Genomic DNA, 16,219 nt, shown 5'->3' with positions numbered 1-16,219 from the left:
GCTTCAAGCAGCATGTCTATATGCCTTCTCTTATTTACAGGATCTCAATTGACTTAGCAATCTTTATTTTATCACTGCCTTCATTGGATATCATGTTTAGATTTTCCAACAAGTGTTTCTGTCCTTTGAGTAGATGGTAGCAATTGTTTGCTTGTGGATATGTCACTGACATGCATTCTGTTCTTGAGGACAAGTTGTAAAGATGTAAACTTTTACTGGTCTGCTCAGTTCTTTATTCAAAAACTCCCTATCTGACAACATTAAAACTCCAAGATACTTCCAGTGTTCAGTGGTTCTGATGAGGTTGTGTCTGCTGATTTAGACTTTTCAGCAAGCGAAACACAGTTTTCCAGCATTTGATGAGTTGTTCTCTCGTTGAATCTTGTTTTCCAGTGAGATTCCTCATTCTGTCATCACAGACCACTCATGCTTGTAATCTCACAGGATCTTTCTTCATCTTGGGAATCAGTGTAGAGACCAAGGTTGAAATATCCTTACCTGGGTGTAGATCTCAGAACTAGACAATGCTCCATGTTTGTTCTTAAAAGTCCTGTGTAATTTCAGCAAGGCTTTTGTACTCCTATTCCTCCTCAGTGAAGTATAGAATTCTATTTGTCTTCCTTTTACTCATGTATCTTCATTGAGTTCTTTTCGTGTTTGTGCCAACTATTCATCACAATCTTTAATCAGTCAGTTTAGCTGTAATCACTTGTCCATGTGATTAGGGTTTGCTGCTGATGCACCCCTATGTGAAAATGGAAGTTGGTCGTTCATTCCTTTAGAATATACACTTAGTGACCACTTTATTAGGTACAGGAGCAGAACGTGTTGTTCATTCAGAGATGTTCTTCTACACACCACTATTGTAACACGTGATTATTTGACTTGCTGTCACCTTCCTGTCAGCTTGAGCTAGTCTGGCCATCCTCCCCCAGCCTCTGTCATTAACAAGGTCACAGAACTGCCACTCACTGGATGTTTTTATATTTTTTGCACATTCTCTGTAAACTGACTTGTGTATGAAAATCCGAGGAGATCAGTTTTTGAGATACTCAAACCATCCTGTTTGGCATCAACAATCATTCCATGGTCAAAGTGACTTAGATCACATTTCTTCCCCAGTCCAATGTTTTGTCTGGGAAACAAGTCTTGCAGACATGAACCTTTTAGCAGGTCTGATAGCTTTTGTGAATTGAATTGCTGCCACATGATTGGCTGATTAGATGGTAGGTACATTTGCTCATTAATGCAAATAAAATAGCCATTGAGAATAGAACAGTTCAGATTCATCACATGTTCATCAAAGCAGACAGTGAAATTCATTATTTACATGAACAACCAACACAACCCAAGGATGTGCTTGGGGCAGCCAGCAAGTGTTGCTAAACATTCCGGCATCAACATAGCATGCCCATAATGTACCGTAGAACAACACAAGCAACAATGGCAGCAGAATAACAAAACAGCAACAGCAAAATAAGCCCCTTTTCCTCACTCCCATCCACTCACGCACAGTCATCATCCTCAAACCCCAGGACAGGTCGCCTCCGGTGTCCTTAGATCTCAGACTTGCAGTCACAAACTTGTCTTCTGGCTTTAGTTATGAATCCTGATTGCAGTGTACCAATCTGGAAGAGGAGAAGATACAATGGAATGTTAAAAATACCCTAATCGTGATCATCTCACTGCTGATAGTTAAGATCTTTTCGGCCAGCACAAGAACAGGCCCTTCAACCCATCATGCACTGAACATGATTCCAAACATTCTGTCTGCTCGCACAGCCTCCATTTACCTCCGTTCCCTACCAGTTCAGCTATCTTTCTGAATACTACAATGTTTTGTTTCTGCCATGTTCCAGGAACTTACTCCTGTATTAAAAGAAAAATTTACCTTGCAAATCTCCTTTAAACTTTGCTCCTCACCCCCTAAGTGCATTCCCTGTAACTGTGAACCTGAACATAATGAATATAAACACACAAGATTAGCTTATATAAATCATTTCAGTTTTAATTTGACTCTTGAGGGGACAATCTTGTCGTTATTATTATCATAGCAATTATAATGACATACAGAAACCCTCACAGCGATAAATCTTTCAATAGTATTTTTGTCAGTTCACTACAAGTAGTGGATTAGTGTGGTTGGTTTAACATGACTATTTTCTCAAACTATATCTAATTGATAGCCTTACAATAATCTTCCATAACAAACACATTGCGCGTTGTTTGTCAGTCTTTGTTTATAGTTTTTCAGAAATTCTATCGTATTTCAATTTCCTGTAAGTGCCTGCAAGAAAATTAAACTCAAGGTAGTATATAGTAACATATACGTACTTTGATAATAAGTTTACTTTGATCTTTGAGGATGTCAGAGTTTGATATGATTTAAAATTGAGCTAATCCAAATGAAAATCTAACTTTTACTGCTTGTTTAAATCCTCTGCCATCAGCATCTTCTGGCAAGGTAAGGGTGCGGTTATCATTACTGAAGCCAGAATCACCAAAAGAAAATTACCACTACAAAAACCATTAGACATGTGGTTTTCTGAAACCTCTCTCCGTCCTTTAACACTTGAGTTCTTGCCTGGATCACTTTGCTTGCATTAGTTCTGGAGAAGCTTTGCAGCCCTCAGGGCAGTTATTTTTTTCACACTTCAATGTTGTATTGCTGCTATCAATCACCTCTCCCAGAATCTTAGTGATTGGAGTAACAACGATGTTGAAACAACATCATCATTTCTCCTAAGCCGTGCACCTTCTGAATTTGATTACCTTCTCTTTCTTCATTGTTTTCAGCCTGCATTTGACGACCTATCTCAGACACCATCTTCATCAGCAGAGCAGCAGTTCTAAAAGGCCCACCATTTTAAGATGCTAACGCAAGACTCATAAACCTGGCTTATCTTTAAACCTTGAAGTCAAAAATATCTCTTAAGAGGTATCATGCGTTGGCTGTATTGTACAGTAATTTTGTTGAATATTGGTGGTCTTGAATTATTAACATCTTCCCTCCCAATATTAATAGATGCAGAATTGAGACCCAGTTTGAAGATCACTTTTGACAATTGTATGGACTCATTGTTCAGGCTGAAAATGCCTTGATTGGAATGGATATGTCCACCATACATAGACTCTTGAAAAGGCTGTGGAGCAACTTATTTTCAGTGGCTGTGTAATTTGTCCTTGTCTATGCATCAGCAGCTTGAGTAAAGTCAAGAACAGTATCCCAATACAGACAAAAATTTGATGGAACTTAGCAGGTCAAGCAGCATCTGTGGAGGGGAATAAATAGTCGATATTTCAGGCCAAGACCTGTCATTTGGACAGGAAAGGAAAGGAGAAGAACCTCTGGATTTCCAGCATCTGCAGAATTTGTTGTGTTTATCCCATTACACATCAGTACAGGATATACAGAAAGACCAATTCACACAAGCAATCAAGATTTCCAGCATCTGCAGAACCTCTTGTAAGCTATCTTGGGTGGTTTAAGATGTTGCATTGAAATGAATTCCAAGAAACATTTTGAAGGTCTGAAAGATCTGAAGACAGATGGGCGTAAAAAAAAACAAATTATCGAGCCTGGGGTCAACGATGCTGAAGGGATGATGGCAAATGGATGAGTGAATCATCACATCTTGAAGCTGGAGAAAGTTACAGATCCCTGGAGGCATTTGAAACCAAGGTTATAATTTTCATAGATTCAGAGTATGGGAACAAGCTGTCTTGATCATGCCAACTAAGATTCCCATTCAAGCTAGTCTCCTATTGGCCCATGTCCCTTTTAATCTTTCCTCTCCATGTACCTGTCCAACTGTCTTTTTAAATGCTGCTATTGTACTTGCCTTAACAACTTGCTCTGGAGGCTTGTTCCGTATACCAACCGCCACTTGCATGAAGAAGTTGCCCCTCGGGTCCTTTATAAATCTTGCCCCAGTCACCCTAAACATATGCCCTCCAGTTCTTGATTACCCGACACCAGAAAAAAGACTGTATTCACCCCATGTTCCTCATGATTTTCTATACGTCTATAAGGTCATCCCTCAGTTTCCAACATTCCATGGAAAAAAGGTCCCAACCTGCTTGACTTCTGTCCCATAACTTGGCCCTTTGTATCCCAGTAACATCCTTGTACATCTCCCTGACACCCTTCACCTGTCCAGTGCCCTAATCAAGCAGGGTGCACCAAATGATTTCAACTATTGTACAAGCAACACACACAAAATGCTGGAGGAACTAAGCAGACCAGGCAGCATCTATGGAAAAGAGTACAGTTGACATTACGAGCTGATACCTTTCATCAGGGCATATTTCAAAGTTGCTCATTTCTGCTATTTTGCCTGTTAAATGCCTTGCCCTGTCCCTCCCCTTTGACCCCTAAATGCTGGCAGTAATTTCTTGGCTTTTATCCACTCCTGTGTCATCATTTAAGTTTGGTGGAATGGGCATATGCATTCAATTTGACCTGAAAGCTAGATATTATATTGTCATTGTACCTTTTGGGAAATCAAAAATTTTGTTGCCACTGAAGTTCAGTCATAAATTCACAGCCCAGATGTCGATGGAAATTTTCTAATCATAATTCATATCAAAATGGATAGATATTGAGTACCAGAAAATAGATGTTGTAATAATACAAGTTTGAGTTACTTTACTCGATGCTTCTTTATGAAGAGAATCCTAAGGCCTGTGTCATTGTACCAAGTGGAAAATGGGCACTGAATTATCATTTTATTAACTTTTTTCTTGTGCGTGCTTCTCATTCTGCTTTCCAATTCTGTTTCTTGTTGTGTTTTGATCCCTGCAGAACCCGCAGCAAGTAAATCAGATTCAGACTCTGAGGCAGTTAAATGAGCGACTACTGGCTGAGAATAGGGCTCTGACCAGAGTGGTCATCAAGCTTTCTGAATCCTATAGGCAGCTGCAGGCTGTGGATTTGTAGCATCTTTTCTTTTCTTCATTGCTACTGCCCTTCGCAGCCAGGCAGGTGTTAAACTTTGGTTAGCTTTCTAGTCCCATTTTCGCTCTTGTTTTGGGCGAGAACTGTTTTTTTTGCTAAATTGCTTCATCTAAAACTGTGGAATGCAAATGTCTCGCTTTTTTTTTTGTTTCAGAGTTGGGCAGTTCTACATGACTTGTACGTATTTGTGCTGCTGCTAATGTGATTTCCCCTTTGTCACTGTGCTCCAGTGTTCTGTTGTGAGAAATTTCTCCAGTGTTACAGTATACAAGTAGGCGATGTCTGGTTGAACGGAGCCTGCAAACTTGCAAAGAATCAGTCTGGTGTTGCGTTAATCAGAAGATGGTTGTTAACCACAGCCAATACAAACTGCATGGCTTTTTAACTGCACTTGGGATTGGTGTGAACACTTAAACTCTGCTGCTTGGCTTTCCTGTCAGTTCACTTATAGCTAAAATGATTCATGAACCTCCTTGTTACTCTTTTTTATGCACTGTTTATTTGTGTAGTTGATAGTAATTCTGTCTTTGCACTGTACTACTGCTGAACATATTTCACATCATAAGTTAGTGATGATAAACCTGATTCTGATGGTACAGAAATACAATAAAACTCCTATAATGTGATCCACTTACATGGAACAGTACAGACTCTTGGGGCCTATGATTTTGTGCCGACCTAACCTACTCTAAGGTCAATCTAAAACATCCCTCCTACGTAGCCCTCCAACTTTTCTATCATCCATATGCCCATCTAAGAGTTTCTTAAATGCCCCTAATATATCCACCTCTATGATCCTCCCTGGCCGGGTGTTCCACACACTCACCACTCTATGTAAAGAATTTACCTCTGACATCCCCCCCATCCTGCCTTATTCTTTCCTCCAATCACCTTAAAATTCTGCCCCCTTGCATTAATCTTTCCCACTTAGGGGTAAAATGTCTCTGGCTGGCCACTCATTCTGTGCCTCTTATCATCTTGTGCATCTCCATCAAGTCACCTCTCATCTCAATTGTTGGAATTCAGTTGAGGGCACAATGATAGTGTAGTGGTTAGTGCGACACTATTACAGCTCAGGGAGTTCAATCCACTGTCCTCTCTAAGAAGTTTGTACTTCCCATGAGCACATGGTTTTCCTCTGGGTGTTCCAGTTTTCTCCCACAGCCCAAGATATGCCAGTTAACAGGTTAATTGGTCATTGTAAGTTGTCCTGTGATTAGGCTAGGGTTAATCAGGGGTGGGTGGACAGAGTGGCGCAACCTCTAAACAGATAAATAAATTCCCTATGCTTCAAAACCTAGTTCACTGGGCCATGTCACTTGTGCGTGCTTGTGCACACACACACGTTACCATGTTACACGTGTACACGTTTCCTTCAGTTGTTGCGCTTCTTTTAAACTTGGAAATGTACAATAGTGAATGAAGAATGTATTAATGTGAGTAAAAGCCAATAATGGCAAAAGTATGCCATTTGTTACAGGGGTTGGCACAACATCAGAGGACCTGTACTGTTCTAAATTCTACATTCTCTGTGCCTTGAATTTGCTCCTGGAGCACCAGAAGGATTAAAATCTTCTCTGAGAAGGAAACTACATTTATATGTCATCCTCTTTTTTTTTTTCTTTGCAAACTAATGGTGGGGCGACCATCTGCAAGCCATAAAACATGCGTGGGGGGGTAAGAGTGAGTTAACTGTTAGGGTTAATAATGTTTCATCAGATCCAGGAAAGCTTAAATGTTGAGGTGTGTTTTAATTGCAGAGAAAGTAGAAGGGTAGGGAGAGCAAAGAATATTTGTGAAAGAGAGGAATTCTCTGATACAAATACTGGTGATGAGAGAAGCAATCAAGTTTTTCACCTGTATCACATTACTTGTTTGTGTGTCAATAGACTTGAGAACACAAGTGGTTCTTCGCATATTGAATATCCAGACTGATGCACACAAAATGCTGGAGGAACTCAGCAGGTTGGGCAACATCTCTGGAGGGGCATAAACAGTCGATATTTCAGGCTGAGACCCTTCATCAGGACCTGAGAGACTTGAGATGACGTGAAGGCTTGTTAATCCCAATTGATGGTTAGAGGAGATGTGGTTATAAGGTGAATAACAAGAGTAGGTGGAAGAGGGTGAACAAAAGTAAGATTGGAATTGTGAGATGGGAAACTTCCTGGTTGCTGAATATTTTAATTGGAAACAATGCTGTATGAGTAAGGGTGTTAAAGGTTACAGGGAGAAGCAAGAGAAAGGGGATGGGGGGAAAATATATCAGCCATGATTAAATGGTCGAGCAGACTCCATAGGCCAAATGGCCTTATTCTGTTCCTGTGCTTTATGGTCTTTTGGAAATTGTTTTTATACCTGAGGCACAAGTAAGACTGCTGGTGCTGAGCCTCCACCTTGGGCTGCGCAGGCCTGTTGATGACGGTCACCCTGATAGGACACAGGAGTACAGAAGTTGGGATGTTATGTTAAAGTTATATAAGACATTGGTGAGGCTAAATTTGGAGTATTGTGTCCAGTTCTGGTCCCTATCCTACAGGAAAGATATTAATCAGATGGAAAGAGTGCGGAGAAAATTTACAAGAAAATTTATAAATTTACAAGGACTTGAGGACCTGAGTTATCAGGAAGGGTTGAATAGGTTAGGACCTTTTTCCCTAGAGCATAGGAGAATAAGGGGAGGTTTGATGGAGGTATATAAAATTATGAGGGCTATTGGTAGCAAGCAGACTTTTCCACCAAGGTTGAGTGAAACTAGAATTAGAGATCATAGGTTAAGATTAGAATTAGGTGAAATATTGAGGAATATAGGACAGGAATATAACTTCTCACAATTGAAGAAATACTCTGCCTTTCTGTTATGGATGCCAGTGAATGACATCCCATTTTTCCCACATTATTCCAACTACTACATTCTCACCCACACAGTCAGCTTGTCCCCTTCAAGCCTCTTCATATTCTGGTTTGGTATCATAGGCAGGGTTTCAAATGTACTTTTTCTTCTCAGCCAGATCATTGACTTAGATTGTGTGTAGCTGAGGCCCAACCACTGATCCCTGTGGTACATATTAGTCACTGCCTGTCATTCTGAGAAGGGTCTGTTTATCTCTTTTCTTTGCTTCCTGTTTAGATTAGCAATTCTCAATCCCAATTGATGCACTACTCTCTGTTTTGATGGCTGTAACCTTGATAATCCAACCTCTTGTGAAGGACCTTAAGAAATCCAAATTGACCGCATGCACTCATTTCCTTTGTTTGTTAGTTATAGTACAGTACAGCACAGGAACAGCCTTTTGGCTCACAATGATGTGCTAAACTAAATAAATTTATAATCAAATGCCCAACTAAACTAATCCCTTCTGCCTACACAATATTCATATACCTTCCACCTCCCTCACTCGGATGAGGAAATTAAATGCAGCATCTCCAAGTTTGCGGATGACACGAAGCTGGGTGGCAGTGTTAGCTGTGAGGAGGATGCAGGGTGACTTGGATAGGTTGGGTGAGTGGGCAAATTCATGGCAGATGCAATTTAATGTGGATAAATGTGAAGTTATCCACTTTGGTGGCAAGAATAGGAAAACAGATTATTTTCTGAATGGTGGCCGATTAGGAAAAGGGGAGGCGCAACGAGACCTGGGTGTCATTATACACCAGTCATTGAAAATGGGCATGCAGGTACAGCAGGCGGTGAAAAAGGCGAATGGTATGCTGGCATTTATAGCAAGAGGATTCGAGTACAGGAGCAGGGAGGTACTACTACAGTTGTACAAGGCCTTGGTGAGACCACACCTGGAGTATTGTGTGCGGTTTTGGTCCCCTAATCTGAGGAAAGACATCCTTGCCATAGAGGGAGTACAAAGAAGGTTCACCAGATTGATTCCTGGGATGGCAGGACTTTCATATGAAGAAAGACTGGATGAACTGGGCTTGTACTCGTTGGAATTTAGAAGATTGAGGGGGGATCTGATTGAAACGTATAAGATCCTAAAGGGATTGGACAGGCTAGATGCAGGAAGATTGTTCCCGATGTTGGGGAAGTCCAGAACGAGGGGCCACAGTTTGAGGATAGAGGGGAAGCCTTTTAGGACCGAGATGAGGAAAAACTTCTTCACACAGAGAGTGGTGAATCTGTGGAATTCCCTGCCACAGGAAACAGTTGAGGCCAGTTCATTGGCTATATTTAAGAGGGAGTTAGATATGGCCCTTGTGGCTACGGGGATCAGGGGGTATGGAGGGAAGGCTGGGGCGGGGTTCTGAGTTGGATGATCAGCCATGATCATAATAAATGGCGGTGCAGGCTTGAAGGGCCGAATGGCCTACTCCTGCACCTATTTTCTATGTTTCTATGTTTCTATTCATATGCCTGTCTAAATATCTTTTAAAAGTACCTAATCTATCAGCCTCTACCACCAGCCCAGGCAGCACTTTCCAGGTGCCTACCATTCTCTGTTGCTCTCTTCAACAGAAGAGTCACATTTGCCTCCCTATAATCCAGCAAAGCACATGTTCTTGGTGCCCTTGGAACTGGCTTAGTGAATAATGGAGTGCATTTTCAAAGTTTAAAAGTTTCAAGTACATTTATTATGAAAGTACATATATTTCACTATATACTACCTTGAGATTGATTTTCTTGCTAGCTTTCACAGTAGAACAAAGAAATACAATAGAATCAATGAAAACTACAGACAAAGACTGACCAACAACCAATGTGCAAAAGAAGACAAATTCAAGAATAAATACAGTAAATAAATAATACTGAGACCAGGAATCCTTGAAAGTGAGTCGATAGATTGCGAAATCAGTTCATTGTTGGGGGTGAGTGAAATTGTTCATGCCAGTTCAGAACCTAATGGATGACAGATCTCCCCATCCCACTTTCAAATCTCTTACTATATCTTCTTTCAGTTGTCCTGACGAAGGGGCTCGGCCTGAAACGTCAACTGCTTCTTCTTATGGATGCTGTCTGGCCTGCTGTGTTTCACCAGCATTTTGTGTGTGTTGGATGAAGGGTAATGGCTGTGGATGCTGCGGCATTTTATTGATGCAAACAGCAACCAGTCAGCAATGGTTGAGTTAGAAATCATTACTGTTGGTGTTCTGCAGTGCCTCATGGACACTCAGTTCTGAACATCTAGCATAGCTCCATAAGGACTGTGCAATAGTGACTTCACCCAGTGCTGTTATGGATAGATGCACCTCCCAAGGATAGATTGTTGTGGACAAGTAGGTTCACCCTTGTATTGGTTCATTCACTGCCTGTTGCAGCACTCTGCAGATTAATTATACCCCCAGACTCTCTTAGCTCGTTTCTCTCTGACAGCCATCACATTCAGGAACCTGCTGCTCAGTTGATGGACATTGATGGATGTTCCTCTGCCTGAATACATTCTGTCCCCATTGCAAATAATGGTACCTCTTCCACATAGTGTTCATTATGGACCAGGATTGATTCATTAGCTGAGAGATGATTCTCCCACCAAGGCCAGGTGCTTCATGTGCACGGGAGCGAGCATCTTGTGCCCTTGTTTGACCTGATGCCATGAGACTTCTTCGGCTTCATTATATTCACTGCCACTGGCCCTACTGGGACAAGACTTGCTCAAGGATTGTGATGGACACTGTGCGCAGAGAATGATTCTGAGATTACTGTTGTTTCAGACTGTGGCTATTCTGTTGAGCCGCTGTTCCTATTTTACAGCAGTCCAGAGATACATAAAAGGGATGAAGTGGATGTTGTATATTTGGATTTCCAGAAGGCCTTTGACAAGGGGCAACACGAGGCTGTTTACCAAGCAAAGAGCCCGTGGCATTACAGGAAAGTTACTAACATGGTTAGAACATTGGCTGATTGGTAGGAGGCAGTGAGTAGGAATATAAGTATCTTTTCCTGGTTGGCTGACGGTGACTGGGGGTGTTCCGCAAGGGCCAGTGTTGGGACCACTTCTTTTTGTGCTGTATATCAATGATTGTAATGATGGAACAGATGGCTTTGTTACCAAGTTTCAAGATGATACGAAGATTGGTGGAGATTGCAGGTAGTGTTGAGGAAACAAGTAGGCTGCAGAATGACTTAGATGAGGAGAATGGGCAAGAAAGTAGCAAATTAAATACAACATTGGAAAATGTATGGTCATGCACTTTGAAGAAATAAATGTGCAGACTATTTTCTAAACGGAGAAAATCCAAAAATCTGAGATGCAAATGGACTTGGGAGTCCTTGTGCAGGTAGAGTTGGTGGTGAGGAAGGAAAATTCAATGACAGCATTCATTTCTAGAGGTCTAGAATACAAGACCGGGGGTGTGATGCTGAGGCTTTATAGCGCACTGGTGGGGCCTCAACTTGAGTATTGTGAACAGTTTTGGGGTCTTCATCTAAGAAAAGATTTGCTGGCATTGGAGAGGGTTCAGAGGAGGTTCACAAGAATGATTCTGGGAATGAAAGGGTTATCATATGAGGAAAGTTTGATAGCTCTTGGCCTGTACTCACTGGAATTTAGATGGATAAGGGGGAATCTCATTGAAACATTTTGAATATTGAAAAGCCTGGACAGGGTAGGTGTGGAAAGGATGTTTCCATGGTGGGGGAGTCTCAGACAAAAGGTCACAGCCTCAGGATAGTGGGGCATCCACTTAAAACAGAGATGCAGAGAAATTTCTTTAGCCAGAGGGTGGTGAATTTGTGGGATTTGTTACCAAGGCAGCTGTGGAGGTGGGTCGTTCAGTGTATTTAAGGCGGAGATTGATAGGTTCTTGATTGGCCATGGCATGAAAGGTTACGGGGAGTGGGGCTGATTGGGGGGGGGGGGCGGGGGAAGTGGATCAGCCATGAATGAATGGCAGAACAGATTCGATGGGCCAAATGATGTAATTCTGCTCATGTCTTATGGTCTTATAATGGGCCCAAAACTACTCACAATATTGTAAGTGTGGTCTGACTAATGCCTTATAAAGCCTCAGCATTACATCATTGCTCTTATATTTTAGTCCTCTCAAAATGAATGCTATCATTGCATTTGCCTTCCTTACCACCGACTCAACCTGCAAGTTAACCTGCATGAGGACTCAAGTCCCTTTGTACCTCTGATTTTCACATTTTCTTCCTGTTTAGAAAATAGTCCACGCCTTTATTCCTTCAACCAAAGTTCATGACCAGACACATCCTTACACTATGTTTCATCTGCCACTTCTTTGTCCATTCTCCTAATGTAAGTTCTTCTGCAGACTCCCTGCTTCCTCAACATTGCCTGCCTCCCCCACCTATCTTCATATCATCTGCAAACTTGGCAACAAAGTCATTAACTCTGTCATCCAAATCACTGACATGATGTGAAATGAAGCAGTTTCACTTCCGAGCCCTGCAGAAGACCACTTTCACCTGCAACCAACCAGAAAAGGCCCCATTTATTCCTACACTTTGACTCCAGCCAGTCAGCCAACCTTCTATCCATGCTAGTATCTGCAACAGCTAGTACCATGGTAGTAACTAGTACTTATAATATCATGGCCTCTTATCTTGCTAAGCAGCCTCATGTGCAACACCTTGTCAATGAGTTTCTGAAAATCCAAGTAAATAATATCCATTGATTCTCCTTCATCTATCTTGCTTATTTTCACAAAGAATTCCTAAAGATTTGTAAAGTAAGATTTCCCCTGACCTCGGCCTATTTTATCTTGTGCCACCAATTACCCTGAAACCTTATCCTTAATTATGGACTCCAATATCTTTCCAACCACTGAAGTCAGGTGAACTGGCCTATAATTTTCTCTCTTCTGCTCCTTTCCTTCTTAAAGAGTGGAGAAACATTTGCAATTTTCTAGTCCTCCAAAACCATGCATCCCCAATGCACTGATACTCACCCTGCTGGCTGCAGTGCTGTCCTGTCATCTGCCTGCCCTTTCTGACAGTCTGACTGCAAGCTGTCTTTGCTTTTTTACCATCTGTCCTATCCTGAGTCCCTTCATTCTGGTTCCCAGCCTCCTACCAAATTAGCTTCAACCCTCCCCAACAGCTCTAACAAACCTGCCCATTTGAATATTGGCCCCCCCCTCAGGTTCAGGTGCAACCCGTCCCTTTTGTACAGGTCGTACCTCCCCCAGAAGAGATGCCAATGATCCAAGAACCTGCCCCCAGCACCAGCTTCTCAGCCACGCATTTATCTGCCTCCTGTTTCTACCCTCACTGGTGCATGGCATAGGTAGCAATCCAAAATTACTACACAGCTTTCTGCCTAACTTTCTAAATTCTCTCTTCGGGGCCTCTTTGATTCTCCTTCCCATGTCACTGGTATCAATATGTACTAAGACATCTGGCTGTTCTCCCTTCCCCTCCAAAATGTTGTGGATGATATCTGAGACATCCCTGACCCTGACAGCTGGGAGGCTACGTTACCTTCTGGGTGTCCTGTTCATGTCCACAGAATCTCCTGTCTGTTCCTTTGATTATTGAGTCCCCTATTACTGCCACTCCCCTCTTCTCCCTCTTTCCCTTCTGCACCACGGACCCACACTCAGTGCCAGTAACCTGGTCTCCGTGGCATTCCCCTGGGAGTCCCACCTAAGAAAAAATGTGTGGTGTTGGAGAGGATACAGAGGAGGTTCACGAGAAAGATTCCTGGAATGTCCGAGGAGCGTTTGATGACTCTGGGCCTATACTCCGTGTTTAGAAGAATGAGGGTTTGGGACGGATGTAACTGAAACCTGTTGAATATTGAAAGGCTGAGATAGTGTGAATGTGAAGAGGATGTTTCCTATTGGGGGTGAGTCTCAGACCAGAGTGCATAGACTCAGAATAGAGGGTCATCTACTTAGAACAGAGATGAGGAACTTCTTTAGCCAGAGGGTAGCGAATCTGTGGAATTCATTGCCACAGATGGCTATGGAGACCAAGTTATTGAGTATATTTAAAACAGAAGTTGATGGATTCTTGATTAGTCAATGTGTCAAAGATTGAGAAGGCAGGAGAATGTGTTTGAGAGGGATAATAAATCGGCCTTGATGGTATGGTGGAGCAGACTGGAAGGGCGAAGTGGCCTAATTCTTTTCCAGTGTCTTGTGGTCTTATAGGAAGACTTTCCAAGGTTGAATGGGCCAAGAATGAACACAAGAAACAGGAGTAGGAGTTGGCTATCTAGTCTGTCGAGCCTGTACTGCCATTCAATGCAAGCGTGGCTTATCTGGCCATGGTCTCAGCTCCATCTCATTACGCATTACTCTTCATTCCCTTACTGTTTTAAAAGTCTAAATGTGCCTTAAATGTTCTTAATGAGGTCGCCTCTACTGCTTCCACAGATGCACTACTCTTGTGAAAGAGCAGTTCTTCCTCATCTCCATCCTAAATCTATGCCCCACGAATCTTGCGGCTATGTACCCTGGTGCTAGTTGAAAATAAAAACAAGCATTTTAATTTATCTTGTTCATATTATTTATCTTGTGTTATCTATTACTGGAATCTCATTTGCTGACACTATTTCCATATCCTACTATTGGGCACTTTCCTAATTCCTTTCAGTTACAGTCTCTGCTCCCTGCTGTGACTGATCCCTCCACATTCCAAAGTCTGAGAGCATTCTTCCTCTAATGTCCTTATTCTCCACCCCTAACTCTGCATTCATTCACTACAGCACCATCTCCAAGGGGCAGTTGAGTTAGCTGCCAGTCATTTGCTGTGCACGGTCTTTATATCAGTGTGCCAGATCCCTGTATCCATAAAGGTGTGGAGCTTGACTTGATCCATTTGTGTATTAATTTCAGACTATGGTCGCCTTGGAGATAAAGAGCACTGGAGCACAGAACCAAGCAATCAGGCCCATCTAGTCCATGCCAAACTATTATTCTGCCCAGTGCCATCAACTTGCACCATGGAACATAGCCCTCTATAACCTTCCCATTATTGTACTTGTCTAAGCTTGTATATTGAAATCAAATGCACATCCGCCAGTTCACTTCAAATAACAGCTCGTTCCGCACTCACTGAGTGAAGAAGCTTCCCGTCAGGTTCCCCTTAAACACTTCACTTTTCACCCTTAACCCACAACCTCCCGTTCTAGTCTCACTCAAACTCAATGGAAAAAGCCTTCTTGCATTTACCTAGCTATATCCCTCATAATTTTGTATACCTCTATCAAATCTCCTCTCATTCTTACATTCCAGAGTTCAAAATCCTAACCTATTCAACCCTTCCTTACAACTGAGATCCTCAAGTCTTGGCAACATCCTTGTAAATTCTCTTTGAACTCTTTCAATCTTACTGATATCTTTCCTGAAGGTTAGTGACCAGAACTGCACACAATACAACAAATTAGACCTCACCAATATCTTATACAAGTTCAACATAACATCCCAATTCCTGTACTAAATACTTTGACTTATGAAGGCCAATGTGCCATACGCTGTCATTATTTCATTATCTATCTGTGACATCACTTCCAAGGAATTATGGATATGTATTCCCAGATTCCTCTGTTCTACCGTACGCCAGTATTATCATCACAAATAGAAGAAAACCTGCAAATACTGGAAATCCAAAGCAACGCAACACACACACACACACACACACACACACACACACACACACACACACACACACACACACACACACACACACACACACACACGGAAATGAATAAACAGTCAATATTTTGGTCCAAGACCCTTTATTGTTATTATGCTTCAAAGGTTGTTGTAAATGAAGAGAATATAAATGACTGCTATTTCAACTGTAAGCTGGAGTAAAATATAAATATACAGGTGTGATAACTTGGAGACAGCTCTGATTTTTACCTTGGTTTATGTATCGTGGGCTTCTGTAATTGGATGTCGGAGGAAGTTTTAACAGCTGGAATGTTATAAATACTCTCATCAGAGCTTTGGCTTTGATTTCATAGTTTGTGATGAAAATAGTTAACTTTGATGCTTGAAAGACGTTACTTGAAAGAGCTTGTTTTCCCTGTATGCTGGATATAATAAATTTTGTTCAAAGTAGGTATAGGAGTTTAACTTTTTAATTTTAATAGGATTTTCTAGTTTCTCTTCAGTTCCTTTGTGAATATTCTTATGATGTGTTAATTGTATTTAAAGCTGATATTCACAGCAAGGCCACTGTTTATTACTGTTGCTAATTTCCCTTGTACATTGAACCATTTTAGACACGAGTGTTGAAACCCCGTTGTTGGGTCTCCAGTCAAATGTAGCCCTGTCCAGTAAGAGCAGCAGATTCATCATTTAGAATCAGATGGCTTTTTACAGCAGTCTGGTACTTGA

At 41.7% G+C, this 16,219-nt stretch overlaps 1 protein-coding gene across 7 annotated transcripts in view; it reads left to right on the top strand.

Moving 5' to 3' along the window:
* The window catches only part of ppp1r12a (protein phosphatase 1, regulatory subunit 12A), a 245,638-nt gene that overhangs the window by 224,311 nt on the left and 5,108 nt on the right, over positions 1–16,219 (top strand). For 5 of the 7 annotated variants that reach the window (XM_072268194.1, XM_072268200.1, XM_072268199.1 and 2 more), the window contains one exon: positions 4,805–4,980. The exons of the other annotated variants lie outside the window; for them this stretch is intronic. In XM_072268194.1, coding sequence (XP_072124295.1) covers positions 4,805–4,939 — 135 coding nt within the window. In that variant the 3' untranslated portion in view covers positions 4,940–4,980. The remainder of the gene's footprint in view (positions 1–4,804; positions 4,981–16,219) is intronic. 7 annotated transcript variants of the gene reach the window in all.

This window comes from Mobula birostris, chromosome 9 (assembly GCF_030028105.1).
Source record: "Mobula birostris isolate sMobBir1 chromosome 9, sMobBir1.hap1, whole genome shotgun sequence".
Lineage (NCBI taxonomy): Eukaryota > Metazoa > Chordata > Chondrichthyes > Myliobatiformes > Myliobatidae > Mobula > Mobula birostris.
The sequence above is the reverse complement of the archived record's forward strand: the minus strand, read 5'-3'. Positions and strand labels throughout refer to the sequence as shown.